This window comes from Podarcis muralis, chromosome 2, assembly GCF_964188315.1.
Source record: "Podarcis muralis chromosome 2, rPodMur119.hap1.1, whole genome shotgun sequence".
Lineage (NCBI taxonomy): Eukaryota > Metazoa > Chordata > Lepidosauria > Squamata > Lacertidae > Podarcis > Podarcis muralis.
Genome location: NC_135656.1, coordinates 567,214 through 581,747, shown reverse-complemented (window position 1 = coordinate 581,747; position 14,534 = coordinate 567,214). Strand labels below are relative to the sequence as shown.

The window sequence follows — 14,534 nt, the reverse complement described above, 5'->3', positions numbered from 1 at the left end:
CAGAGGGAAGCATTCACCACACCGTAGAGCCCATCACCCAGCCCTTCCTGGCTCACTTTTATTAGCCAGGATGGGCAAGGATCAAGGAGAGAAAAGCTGAATGTCTCACTCATGCTCCACTTCTGTATTTTCTTCTTAGATCGTCTGTTCTACATCTACACCTCTGGCACAACTGGAATGCCCAAGGCTGCCATTGTGGTGCATAGCAGGTGAGGAGCATCAACGTGACTGTCCTGGAAACTTAGTCTGCCAATGTTCAGAATAGTTTTTAATTTGTGATTATTATTTTTTAATATGTACACAAATATCCAAGAAGCACTACTGGACAGTAGGTTGCCAGACACTTGTCTTTACAGCTGTCTTCTTGGAAGAAGGCATAACATTTCCTTCCTGTCTTTGAATAATTGAGAGGAGGCAGCAGGAGCAATGAAATGCAGCTTGTGCAGCTTTCTGATATTGTTGGGCCCATTGCACCAGATGTGTGTTGCATCTCCTCCCCACTTCCCATTGTATACATAGTCACCCTTAGGATAGTGACCCTGTGCCTAATCACATATACAAATGTAGGAAGCCATGTTATATCAAGCCAGACCATTGGTTTGATTATGGACTGCAGTTCCTTCACAGAGAAAAAGTAAGAAACACTGAGGGCCAGGTGGAAATGAATTCCATAATAATATAAAACACTGAGAGTGTTATCTATGGAAACAGGGCTACCTGAGAGAATTTGATTTCTCCTCTTGTAGTGTGTGGGTGTGTGGGGGGGACTGTTTTGGATCTTATGGATAGAAATCATGCAGGAGCCTTCATCATGGGGTTAGTACCTTCTGCAACTTTTTCCTTAGATGTACCTGTGAACAAGAAATAGGATCCTGAAAATAGTCTCCTTTGTTACATTGCCTGCATGTTCTTATGTTGTTGCTTTAGAAAGTCTGCTTATGTGAGCTGAAATTGTCCTTTTTACCAAATACTTACTTTCTTCTTGCTACTGCTAGATAGTATTAAGTGACTTAAATTCATACATGCTTTTTGTTTCCTTGCAGATATTACCGAATAGCAGCTTTTGGTTATTATGCCTACAGAATGACCCCCAATGACATAATCTATAACTGTCTACCACTGTATCACTCAGCAGGTAGGCCATAGTTCCTGCTGCTTGTTTTAGTTATGGAGGCATGCTCTGGCATTGCTGGGGGCAGTCTGTTGTTTAAAGATGATGCTGTCCTCCAAGTTCATGGCAAACCCGCCATGCTGACAACCTTTCTCTCTTTCTCTTAGGGAATATCATGGGTGCTGGCCAGTGTGTGATCCATGGCCTGACTGTAGTGATTAGGAAGAAATTTTCTGCAAGTCGCTTCTGGGATGACTGTGTGAAATACAAGTGCACAGTAAGGAGAGCCCCAAACTCTGCTTGTAGGCACCAGAGTTTGTAGGAGGTGGGAGCAAATGCATTTGTGGGGAGGGTCTGCTTGGGAAGAAAGCTCCAGCTCAAAAAGATCAAGAAGACCCTTTAACAGGAATGAAATCAGAAATTACCTTGAGGTAAATGGGGTACTCCAAATGATATGTGTGCACTAGTTCCTTGCAAATCCCTGTTTCAGCTGGATTTATAAGATCCCAAAGCTGTTTCAGTCACTGAAGGGCAATTGGTATTGACACATTAAACATTGTGGATGTTCCTGTGATCCAGAGTACTTGGGTTCTCCTGAGCAGAAATAATTAGGAAGGGTTCTCATCCAAATATTGTGATCTGTACCCACCCTAAACCTTTGCAGGTGCCTGTTGGATAGCTAAAGCTAGTTTTTCTTGCCAAGAGACGCCCATGGACAGGAAGGAGTCATTCAAACCCTGGTGGTTTGTAGGTGCTAAAGTGAATTAGTTACACGCCCAAGTCATGATGAGGCTGTGGTGGAAAGTCCAACTATCATCCTTCCTGCATCTCAGTGGATTATGTCCTGTGGTTCAGAACTCTCTGTCTCACTCTGCCACTCCTAATGGCACTTGGGGATCTGCTACCTGAGGCAGCCACTTCACTTTGCCTCATGAATAGCCACCTCTGAATAGAGATGGACAGTCTCTTGCCCCTTTATTGGAGGTGTGGCAATGAATTAAGTCGAATACATAGCTGCTGGCCCTTGGCTTCCAGAACTGCATTTGACTCCAGTGCCTGGCTAGCAGCTTCATGTGCTTCTTGCTTTCAGAATTTCCTTGCAAAGGAAGATTCCAGCAGGGAATCCCTTGACCGTTTGCCCTCCCATTCCAGATACAGTGGTACCTCCAGTTGCTGATGGGATCCATTCCAGATGTCCGGCCGGATCCTGAGGTTTTTGCAACTGGAGAGACTGCTTCCGCGCATGCACGCTCGGCAAAAACCCGGAAATATACTTCTGGGTTTGCCGCTTACGTATCCCGAAGTTTACGTAACCGGAAGGATACGTAAGCGGAGGTACGACTGTGTAGCTATATTGGGTAACACGGAGAGGCTTACATAGTGAGAAAGCTAATCCCAGTTCTAACAGTCTTGCTGCTGCCAGTGTCTTGTGTGACACTCATCAAGGAAAGTGCTGGATTGATTTTTCCTCTCCCCTGTTGCATTGATCAAGAACTGATTCTTTAAGCTGACCTCATCTCCTAGCATTTCCTTGTAGTGCTAGGCTTCACTTATTCTTTGAAGTGCTGTGCATATTTATTGATTTATAAAAAGTATTTGTAGACTGCCCCACCGTATAGAATTCCAAGGTCACCACCAGGCATAACACTGGACCGGGTGAAATGTCTGACTTCCTTGTAGTACTGTGTCAGAGCAATAGGTAACTTTTGTGGCTATTTCCAAGACAATCTTGCATTATATGGTTGCATTACTATGGATTTGGTTTGAATGTGCCCTTGCATGTGAACATGTAGCAACACTTACGCTTCCTCCTCTGATTCTCTTAGTTTTACTGTAGGCCAAGTGGTTAGAATAACTTTACTAAATCTTACTAGTCAATTGCATTTTCATTAATAGATTTTATATTCATATGAATTAAAATATTGCTCTGAAGACAAAAGCATTCCTTCATCTTATGATACATGGACGTATTGCAGCAGGACCTGTCTCAGAAGAGTCATTTGTTCATGTGTGAGAGAAGAAGGGGAATGCCTTGTATTCTTAGAAAGAGCAGCAGCCCATGGTTTGTAAATGCCATGGCACCTTTCTAAATAATAAAAATAGAATAAAATACAGGATCAAAATAAGTATAAAACAACAACAGCAAAACAATACTCCCACAGATACTAATCAGCAAAAAGCTTGCTTGAAGAAGAGTGTTTTTCCTGGCACTTAAAAATATATAATGAAGGGGCCAGGCAAACCTCCCTGGGGAGAGTATTTCACAAATGGGGAGCCACTTCAGAGGAGACCTGTTCTTGTGTTGCCACCTCTGGACCTCTCGTGGAGGAGGCGCACGAAGAGGGCCTCAGATGATGAACACAGAGTCTGGGGTGGTTTATATGAAAGCCAACCAATTAAAGCTTTCAGTCATTCAACCATGCAGTATTTTCTGGACGAATGGACTCGTAATACATTCCCCCCCCCCATACTTAAAGTAGTAAAAATATTTTTTATATACAGATCAACTTATGCCCATTTTTCCTGAAAGTAATCAGAAAAAGAGATATCCTTCCTCCGTCTCTTCAAAAGTTCTGGAAATGTTGCATTTTGACCTAATTTTCTAAAGGGTTTAGTAATCTTTCAAATCTAGTCTGTCTTGTTCTTCTTAGATTATCCAGTATATTGGGGAGATCTGCAGGTATCTGCTGAACCAACCGGTGCGGGAGGCAGAGAAACACCACCAAGTGCGACTGGCAATAGGAAATGGATTGAGGCCTACCATATGGGAAGACTTCACCCAACGCTTCCAAATTAAACAGATTGGGGAATTTTATGGGGCTACAGAGTGTAACTGTAGCATTGCTAATTTGGATGGAAAGGTATGTTAAAGGGCTGCCATGGCAATATATATTTGGGAGGCGTCTGTAATTTATTCTTTCTTTTGAAATAGTTTTAGGCTGCTTTTTTGGGCTATTCCAGTCCAGACTGGCTTACAGTCATAAAACAACAACAAAGAAATGGTAATATAATATGGGGGGGGGGGCAATCTCCTCAAAAGAATAACTAGGTCAGGATAACATAATTCTACGTAGCCACAGTCTAATTAAAGTGACTCCTAGAAAGCCATTTAAAAGAAAGATTTTCAAGGCCTTCTGAGATCCCTGCAGGAAGCAGACTCAGTGAGGCATATATGTGTGATATATATTGGTTTGTGTTAATCGGCCTGAACAACAATTCTTACTCATGCAGGATGGGAGTGGGCAACATGGCCTGATGTCAAGTGGGGGTCGGGGTGGAGTGCCTGGAGGGAGAGAAGGAAGCTGTGAATAGAAAAATGGAGGGCGGTTAACGCAAGATGGAGGAAGTGGTGGAAGGAGGGGCAGGGAAGGCAAGTGATTAATTCAGATCTCTGGCAAGTGTAATCCATCCCTCTCCCTCTCCATTGGGAGGAAAGGAAGGAGGAGGGGAAGAGAAGGGGAGGGCCTCCCCTGGCCTCGGCCTCAGGCACTGACAGCATGTGGTCCCTGACAATGACCCTCAAGGGAAGGTGGCCCTTGACAGAAAAAAGATCCTGCCCCCTTACGTTGGGGCTGGATAGTGCCTAGCCCACTTGTGGCATAGGCTCACAGAGCCTAATCTCTGCAGAACCTTCCACGTGCAAGATCCATTTCTGAAGAGTGTTAATTGGAAGCAACTCTCTTCCCCACCCAATACACAAACAGCTGCAACTTTTTATGTAGCTCCAACCATCTGCCAGAAGAAACGCAGCCCCATTTTAGCACAGGGCTACATGCAAAGTCATATCAAGTTGCTGTGAACCATGCAGCAAGATGAATATGCAGTGGTTTAAGTAACCCAAGAAGTGACTGGATTAGTGGGGAAATCCCTTCACACAGCAGGTCATTGCTAGATGTGACAGCAGTTTGTAGACTGACGTCAGAAAGGACAATTTTACTGATATGCTCTGCTTACCACTGTCAGGACTGGTCGTTGTCCTCTTCAGATCACCACACAAACGCTTCTTGTTCTTTTATAACTTTTTATTGTGTATTAACAAACAAACTTTTAAACGCTCCTTATCTTTAACTATTCTTCCTCAGAGTCACTTATTTCAGATACCTTCTGAGCTCTGCTTCTCTGTGACCAGCCACCTTCAAAATGGCGAAGGTGCCCTTCCCTTCGCTTTCCTGCTCTTTTTCCTACCCTCCTGGCTAGAGCTGGCATGTCTCTCCCCTCCTCCCAATCTGAGCTAGAACTGAACCCTTGCCTTTCCTGGGAACAGCCGGTCCCTCCCTCTTGTTCCTCTTGCTCTCTTCTGTTAGATTCACTGCTCTCCTCCCCCCCCTTGGGGAAAACATTCTCCCTCTGGGAAACTGGAAACTTCTAACTCTAACTCTTCCCTGACAACCATCAGGTCCAGATTAACAACTTCACTCTATTAAATCCTCATTGATGTACACTATTACCAGTTTTCAATGTTCATTTATAGATTGTGGGTGGCGCTGTGGTCTAAACCACTGAGCCTCTTGGGCTTGTTGATCAGAATCCCCGCAATGGGGTGAGCGCCTGTTGCTCGGTCCCAGGTCCTGCCAACCTAGCAGTTCAGCCTAGCAGTTCAAAAGCACGCCAAAAAGTGCAAGTAGATAAATAGGTAAACGGAGCTTCCATGCGCTGCTCTGGTTTCGCCAGAAGCGGCTTAGTCATGCTGGCCAAATGACCCGGAAAAAACTGTCTGTGGACAAATGTCAGCTCCCTCTGCCAGTAAAGCGAGATGAGCACCGGACTGGACTTAACTGTCAGGGGTCCTTGACCTTGACCTTTTTAATGTCGCGGTGCATCCCAATTTCCTAAGAGGACTGTTCCTCCTTGGGGTTCCTGCCAGCCTAGAACAGGAACCTTAGACTGTTCTTGTTCTGTGGAGTGGGCTGGGTGAAGTAGAAGCTTCAGGACTGGGGGAAGGACATTTTGTGAGGCACTAAAGATGTTGCTTGAACCTGAACATTTTACTACCGTATGTAAAGTGTGTATTATAGCAGTGGAGGTCCTGGAAAGGGGAAAAGGGAAAGAGACAATTTTCTTCCTGAAACATTCCTGTATAAGGCAAGGAGACTATCAATTTAAAAGCAAACAAACTGGTGGGACATATCTCTCTCTTCCCCACATCCCTAGCAATACCACACTCCAGGATACTTGCTATAGTATAGGGGGGTTGAGCAGGTCCTCCTCCCCTGTTTCCTTTTGTTTGTTTCTGTTCTCCTCAGCTGATCGTTCTTCAGGGATCTGTATACACTGGAAGCTCTCTGGCTGTTCCTTGCTGGTTAATCATGGCAAATGACTCAGGGTAGCCTCCATCGTCTTTTAAACTTTGCTTTATCTTTTGTCAGGTTGGTGCCTGTGGCTTCAACAGCCGGATTTTGCCAAATGTGTATCCTATTCGCTTGGTAAAAGTAAATGAGGATACCATGGAATTGATAAGGAAAGAGAATGGACTATGCATCACCTGCCGCCCAGGTAAGTGTCACTGTGATTGCCATATGATATTGCTGTGTGTTAGGAGCATCCCTAGCCATCTTCTGGCCTGAATGGTGTTACCTCCCAGGGCTGATTGTGGGGAGGATCGTGGACAGACACTTCTAGGGCAGGGTTGTTCTTTGCTTCACCAGGGAGAGCAAGATGGCCAGAAGCAGAGTAGACATCAAGTGTCAGATGAAGGAGTCCATGGTCTTGTGAAGGGCTTCACTGCCGCTAATCTAAACATGCTTGTAAGACCCACTGAATACCTAAAAGGTGGAAGGGTGGGATATAAATTAGTTGAATAAATAAATATGCAGAGCAAGGGAAGGGAGGGAGGAGCATAGAACCCTGGAACAGAGCAACAGGCTGAAAAGTTAACTGGTAGCAATTGGAAGCGGAAGAAGAAGTTGAAGAGAAATGTAAGAGGATGAAGAGAGAGAAAGAAGAGTGTAGATAAAAAGATAGCCATACAAGAAAGGTAAGCACAGACACACAGTGGGGTAGTGGAACCTGGGACTGTCCAGAAGTTGCTGGCCTACAGCTTTAATCATCCCTGGCCATGCTAGGTGGGGATGATGGGAGTTGGAGTGCAACAACATCTGGAGGGCCATAGCTTAGCTGCTCCTGATATAAAGCAGCAGAGTTGATAGATTCAAGTGAATCTTTTAGGACAAGGATTGGCAGCCATCCCAAAAAGTGACAGCCAACTGATGATTGTTTCCATGTACATAACCAACGGTGGTTTGAGGCTGAATTATTTATGGGTGTACTTCTGTTTGTTGTAATTGGTTAACTGGTCTTAATTTATATTGTGAAATATTGATCTGGTTTGGGTGATCAGTTTGTGGCTTAATAAGCCATGATATGCACAAGCTCTGTACACCTGATGCAACTCCTTTGCAGCTAATTTGTTCTTCCCAGGTTGCTGAACAAATCAAGAAGACAGGGTGAACCTGAACTGGCAAAATATGGTCACTAGCTTCCAGAAAGCCAGAATCTGGAAGTCAACTAGCTTCAGATCCTGTTTGGAAGCTCTTACGTTTGGGTCCCTGGCACTTGTATATATCCTGGCTTCTTAAGTGACAATTAAAAAAAACAAATCTTTATTAATTTCCCACATAGACATATATACATAAATAACAAATCATACAAAGCAAAAGTGTGTGAGTGTCTGGAGGCGGTTGGAGGATGGATAGCGGCTAATGGATTGAGGTTGAATCCTGACAAGATAGAAGTACTGTTTTTGGGGGACAGGGGGCGGGTGGGTGGGTGGGACTCCCTGGTCCTGAATGGGGTAACTGTGCCCCTGAATGACCAGGTGCGCAGCCTGGGAGTCATTTTGAACCCACAGCTGTCCATGGAGGTGCAGGTTAATTCTGTGTCCAGGTCGGCTGTCTACCAGCTCCATCTGGTATGCAGGATGAGACCCTCCCTGCCCGCAGACTGTCTCGCCAAAGTGGTGCATGCTCTAGTTATCTCCTGCTCGGACTACTGCAATGTGCTCTATGTGGGGCTACCTTTGAAGGTGACTCAGAAACTGCAATTAATCCAGAATGCGGCAGCTAGACTGGTGACTGGGAGTGGCCGCCGTGACCATGTAACATCGGTCCTGAGAGATCTTCATTGGCTCTCAGTACGTTTCTGAGCACAATTCAAAGTTTTGGTGCTGACCTTTAAAGCCCTAAATGACCTCAGTCCAGTATACCTGAAGGAGCGTCTCCACTCCCATCGTTCTGCCCGGACACTGAGGTCCAGCGCTGAGGGCCTTCTGGTGGTTCCCTCACTGTGAGAAGTGAGGTTACAGGGAACCAGGCAGAGGCCTTCTTGGTGGTGGCGCCTGCCCTGTGGAACGCCCTCCCAGCAGATTTCAAGGCAATAAACAATTATTTTACTTTTAAAAGACAACTGTGTCAGGGAAGAGTTAGAGGTAGAAGTTTCCAGTTTCTCAGAGGGAGAAAGCATTCCCCAAGGGGGAAAGGAGAGCAGTGAATCTAACAGAAGAGAGCAAGAGGAACAAGAGGGAGGGACCGGCTGTTCCCAGGAAAGGCAAGGGTTCAGTTCTAGCTCAGATTGGGAGGAGGGGAGAGACAAGCCAGCTCTAGCCAGGAGGGTAGGAAAAAGAGCAGGAAAGCGAAGGAAAGGGCACCTTCGCCATTTTGAAGGTGGCTGGTCACGGAGAAGCAGAGCTCAGAAGGTATCTGAAATAAGTGACTCTGAGGAAGAATAGTTAAAGATAAGGAGCGTTTAAAAGTTTTTTTGTTAATACACAATAAAAAGTTATAAAAGAACAAGAAGCGTTTGTGTGGTGATCTGAAGAGGACAACAACCAGTACTGACACCCTGTTTAGGGAAGTTTTTAATGTCTGATGCTGTATTGTTTTTAATATTCAGTTGGAAGCCGCCCAGAGTGGCTGGGGAAACCCAACCAGATGGGCGGGGTATAAATAATTTATTATTATTATTATATTTTTTAAAAGCAATACAAGTAAAGAAAAAATAGAAGAAAAGGGGGGAAGAAAAGAAAAAATACACTATATTACAATTAAATAACAGGTTAAAATGTAAAACTTCCAATAATTCTTATTATACTGCTTATACTGTCTGTATTTTCTTGCACAGATTTATGTTATTTCATTACACACACACACACACACACATATATTCCAGTATAATATCTAATACACTTTTTGCTTACAAGTATCAATCTAGTTCTGCAAGTATCTTATTGTTTGTACAATGCAATTTTAGATATTCTTTGAATATTTTCCATTCTCTGTATACTTTCTGGTTTGACACTCCTCTGATTCTTCCCATCAGTTTTGCTAGTTGCAGGTATTCTATCATAAGAGTCTGCTACTCTGTAATCGTTGGTGGGATTTCATTTTTTCCAGTTTCTTCCCACTATTATTCTGGCTGCCGTGATTGCATACATAGACAATGGTCTTATATTTTTTTAAAATTCTATTGGTAGTATACCTAATAGGAAGTTTTCTGGTCTTTTTTAAAATGTAAATTTGAATAGTTTTTAAAGTTCACTACAGTGGTACCTCGGGTTAAGAACTTAATTCGTTCTGGAGGTCCTTTCTTAACCTGAAACTGTTCTTAACCTGAAGCACCACTTTAGCTAATGGGGCTTCCCGCTGCTGCCGCGCCGCTGCTGCGCAATTTCTGTTCTCATCCTGAAGCAAAGTTCTTAACTCAAGGTACTATTTCTGGGTTAGCGGAGTCTGTAACCTGAAGCGTCTGTAACCTGAAGCATCTGTAACCCGAGGTACCACTGTATAGATGTTATTCCAAAATTCATGGATAACCACAGTTCCACCACATATGAAAATATGACCCTGTCCTTTTTGCATTTCCAGCATGTTGGCGACCTGTCTTTATACATTTTAGGGGTGTACTGCCATCTGTATTGCATCGTCATAGTGTTTTCCCTAAGGTTGTAGCATGCCGTGAATTTAATATCTGGCCTCCATAATCTTTCCCATTGTTCCATGTAGATATTGTATCCAAGGTCCTGCACCCACCTTACCATTACTACTTTAATTTGTTCCTCTTTTACTTCCCATTCTAATAAATAGTCGTAAATTCGTCGTAAATTCGTGATATGTTTTTTCCTTTATTGTGGGTTAACTCTTTTTCGAATTTGAATGTTTCTTTTGCAGGACCTTCTTTCTTATCTATATACAGTCTTTGATTTAACTGAAAATATTGGAGCTAGTCTGACAGGTGGTTTTTGATTTCATCATATTTCTTCAAAGTTGGCTCATCTTTATCCACATCTAGTAATAATTGGGACGTGGGCCACTCTCCTTTCATATTCCTCCTTTTAACTGCTATGGCTTCTGCGGGTGAGGTCTTAAGGGACAAATTGGCTGTCCCAATAGGGACATTGTTCCTAATCATTAGATCTGAGTCCTTGCTAATTTGCTTTTGCTCTTTGTCATAGTCAAACCTGCAGTTAGTATGACTTCAAGAGCAGATTGGAGATTTTGTGGCACCTTAGATAACTAGGGCCCATGTACTTATTGTGTAGTGATCTGAAACCACATATACATTAGATGGAAGCTAGGCAAATGCAGGCTTCCTCAAGGGAACTGAATTGCTACCTCATGAACATATAAACTGGGCCTCTCTGTCTGACCGCATTGCTACTGTCCCATGTACTACTAACCCATTTTAACTAAATGTGAATTAAAGACATATTTTGCCAGCAGCATCTGTGTGAGGAACATTTGCTGTCCTGAACTGATGTAGATTAACAGGACAACTCAATGTATGGTCCTATATTTGAAGCTAACCATGGAGCTGAACCACATGTGATTGTCACTTATGAAGAACGATTGTCTTTTTTCCCTTTTCTTGGCCATCCTCCCTTCCACAGTTGTTCACTCCCTTGCACCAAAGTTGATGTATGCAGCTAGGTGAGCCGGTTCTCTCTCTTTCTTGTGCTTCTCTTTAATGGTATCATAATGTTGCATGATGGTATCACTCTGCAGCATGCATGAATTTTGTCAGGCAAAAATACTGTGAGATGAAAGTGCACAAAATGGTGTAATGGTTAGAGTGTTAGACTATGACCTGGGAGACCAGGGTTTAAATCCCAACTCGCTGGGTGCCCTTGGGCCAGTCACCATCTCTTAGCCTAACACACCTCACAGGCTTGTTGTGAGGATGAACTAGGGAAGAGGAGAATCATGTATGCCCCCTTGAGCTCCTTGGAGGAAAAGGTGGCATATAAATGTAATAAATAAATAAATAATAAAATAGTTGGAATATCTGTAGAACAGACCTCCACAGGCTGCAGTCTTTTACACACCTAACCTGGGAGTAGAGACCCACTAACTTCATACATGAGTAAGACAGGGCTACATGTCTCATTGGATGTCTGGTTTTATAGGGCTGTGAACAAATCAGTCTACTTTTCTTGGGATGTTGTCGCAGAAACATGGAAACTTCAGATGCAAACAAATTCTATCCAGCTGCATTTCTAGTGGTTACTTTGGAATAATCTTTGCAGAAGTATCTTGATTTCTATTTTTTCCATCTGGAATTATTATTTTCAGGAGAACCAGGACTACTTGTGGGTCGAATAAACCAGGAGGATCCTTTGCGTAGGTTTGATGGCTATGTCAATGAGAATGCGACCAACAAGAAGATTGCTTACAATGTATTCCAGAAAGGGGACCAGGCTTACCTTTCAGGTACTCTTCAGGCCATCATCTTGTTCTTTGGTGGCTAGGGATATTTACAGTTGTGGCCTAGAAGATTGATCTGGCTCAGACTAAACACAGCAAACCCTGCCCTCAGTTACTCTACCTCTTAAGGACAGGTTCAAATATTTGATATTTTTTTCCTTGGGAGCAGCCCTGTACTGGCAGTTGAGTGGAGGAAGGAACATCTGACTGAATTTCTATAGTTAAAAATGCCATGGGTTCCCAGTAGTGACTCATGCAAGTGAGTGCCACTGCTCTCATGTGACTTGGCTTTAGGAAGCAGCACTTCCTAAGCATGGATGTGCGAAGTCAGACTGCTCTGTGTATCACATTTATCTAAAAGATGTGTACCCTGTCTTTCTGTTAACCAGAATTGAGAAGACTGCTTAACTATAGTATAACCTGGAAGTACAATATAAGCTTAGACAAAAAAAGAAAAAAAAGACTTAAATAACCGGGGGGTGGGGGTGGATGCCTATGTGTTGCCTTCATTGACTTTTCTATGTCTTTTTTCAATAGAGCACTGCTGCATGTGCAGGGGATTTCAAGTGGTTATGGTTCTTGTCCTAAGCCTTCTGGTTTGATTTTGTTACCTATTGTGATGGAATAGTTTTACCATAGGGAATTATTCATTCTTGCCCAGCCTCTGAGCCTTTATCTGCTTGTTTGGCTCTTGAGTCATTCCATTAGCGGCTGGAGAGCAACAACGTCGCTTTATTTTGGTCTTCTGTTACTGGATCCCCAATTGTAGAGGCAGAGACAACTACGTTCATCAATAATTAGCCAATCGCAATTATTTTTAGCCTGTCTTGCAGGATACAAATCCTTCCAAGGCAATTTACCAGTAAAATAATTATTTAAAACTACAATTAAGAAAGTCAACATAGAAAAGCATCAGGATCGTTCTCACAGTGGTAGGCCAGGTCTGCATTGATGAGAAATGTGTCCTCCAGATGTTGGGATCCCAACTCCCATCAGCCTGGCCAGCTTGGCCAGTTGTCAAGAAGGATGGGAGCTGCAGTCCAACAATAACTGAAAGGCTGCATATTTCTCATCCCTGCTGCAGAGGAAGGGAACAGCCACCTGGAACAGGGGCAGGCATGTGATGTTCTTGCCTCCTTCCCTTGCTGTTGTGGGATCCTTCCTCCAGGGCAGTAGGTAGTAGATACCCAGTGATCCCCAAAAGCAGGCAATTCTGCTGTTTGTTTGGGTATTGAGTGTGGTTTCTTTAATTCCAGGAGATGTACTAGTGATGGATGAACTTGGCTACATGTATTTCAAAGACCGGAGTGGGGACACGTTCCGTTGGCGTGGGGAGAATGTCTCTACCACAGAGGTTGAAGGAATCCTGAGCCACATCCTCAGCAAGACAGATGTTGCTGTTTATGGAGTTGAAGTGCCAGGTAAATGGAACAATGCAATTGCAGGGAATGCAATTTGGACCAGCGAGTAGGCATAATAATAATAATAATAATAATAATAATAATAATAATAATTTTATTTATACCCCGCCCATCTGGCTGTTTAGTTTCCCAGAATAGTTAGAAATCAGTATTTGCTTTTGGGATTGGGGTCCTGCAAGCAAGCTGATGAGAAAGGAGAGTAAATCATACAGAAATAGGATTCACCTAGCAGAGGTACATTCACCACTAGAGAGGAAGTAAATACAAATGAGCAATCAGAGTGTAATCCTCTAAAAACATCATCAGAATGTCTTTAGTGCAGTGGTTTTCAACCAGTCTGCCGTGGCATCCTGGGGTGCCTTGAATGTTGCCTTGGGCAACACTGACCTCTGTCCCTCTTTCCTTCCCTCCCTCCCACCTCTGATACCCTCTTGCATTTCTGGCTCCCAAAGGCTTGCACAGCTGTTTGTTGCAGCAGCCCTGGTTACAAGCTCTGCAGGCAAATGATGCCTCTGGGGCTGGTCAGGGAGTGCTGGTTGCCAGAAGCTGAGGTGGCATCGGAGTAAGCAAGCAAGTGGGTGAGGGAGCCCAGCCAGCCAGCCAGCCCTTGCTGTTGGGAATGGAGAGACAAGTCCCAGGCCCCTGTGGGGCAGTGTGAAGAGACTTTTGAAACTGACAACAGAGATATCTGCCTGAACAGAGGTAAAGCAGATAGAAAAGGACAATCTACAGTGACCCTTAAAATAATGTGATGACAAAGGTCTTCCTCTAGTTAAAGGAGAGGAAGACTTATAGACTGGGCTTATTTCCTTCTGCCAAAGGACTCCTCTTGGTCACTGTTAGTGGCATAGCCCAGATTTCTGGCATGGATTGTTGGAGCAGAACAAAACATCTTTTATGCGGAGTCACTGAATAATAGCTGGTGACTGAAATGAAAGGAGCAGAGTGAAGAGTTAATGTGAGCAAGAGGGCAGAAATTGTCTTTTGATTCAGAAAGTCTACTGTCCTTTCAGTTATCTACACTAGTAGCCAATATTGTGGAAACGTTTTGGAGAAAGTGTATTTCCGAGGTTTATTGGGTCTAACACTACTTGTTTTTGTAGTAATAGAAAGATAATTTAATGAAGAATGGAATGCCACAACGTGTGTTCAGTTATCTGTATTCTATCAAAGGTTATGGCCAAATAACCAGAAAAATGAGTGTTTATAGGGCCAATTAGGTGTTACCTTGGCTCATAACACCACTATATAACAATATAATAAATTACTACACTAGTGGCCAAAATTGTGGAAACCTTTTGGAGAAAG

At 43.5% G+C, this 14,534-nt stretch overlaps 1 protein-coding gene across 6 annotated transcripts in view; it reads left to right on the top strand.

The window, feature by feature from the left end:
* SLC27A1 (solute carrier family 27 member 1) overlaps nucleotides 1-14,534 on the top strand; it is a 49,654-nt gene that overhangs the window by 21,871 nt on the left and 13,249 nt on the right. For 5 of the 6 annotated variants that reach the window (XM_077923714.1, XM_028721138.2, XM_077923709.1 and 2 more), the window contains exons 5-11: nucleotides 140-209; nucleotides 1,044-1,135; nucleotides 1,279-1,388; nucleotides 3,763-3,972; nucleotides 6,478-6,604; nucleotides 11,674-11,811; nucleotides 13,062-13,226. In XM_077923714.1, the coding sequence (XP_077779840.1) occupies nucleotides 140-209; nucleotides 1,044-1,135; nucleotides 1,279-1,388; nucleotides 3,763-3,972; nucleotides 6,478-6,604; nucleotides 11,674-11,811; nucleotides 13,062-13,226 (912 nt within the window). The remainder of the gene's footprint in view (nucleotides 1-139; nucleotides 210-1,043; nucleotides 1,136-1,278; nucleotides 1,389-3,762; nucleotides 3,973-6,477; nucleotides 6,605-11,673; nucleotides 11,812-13,061; nucleotides 13,227-14,534) is intronic. The other variant, XM_077923713.1, reaches the window with a different exon arrangement.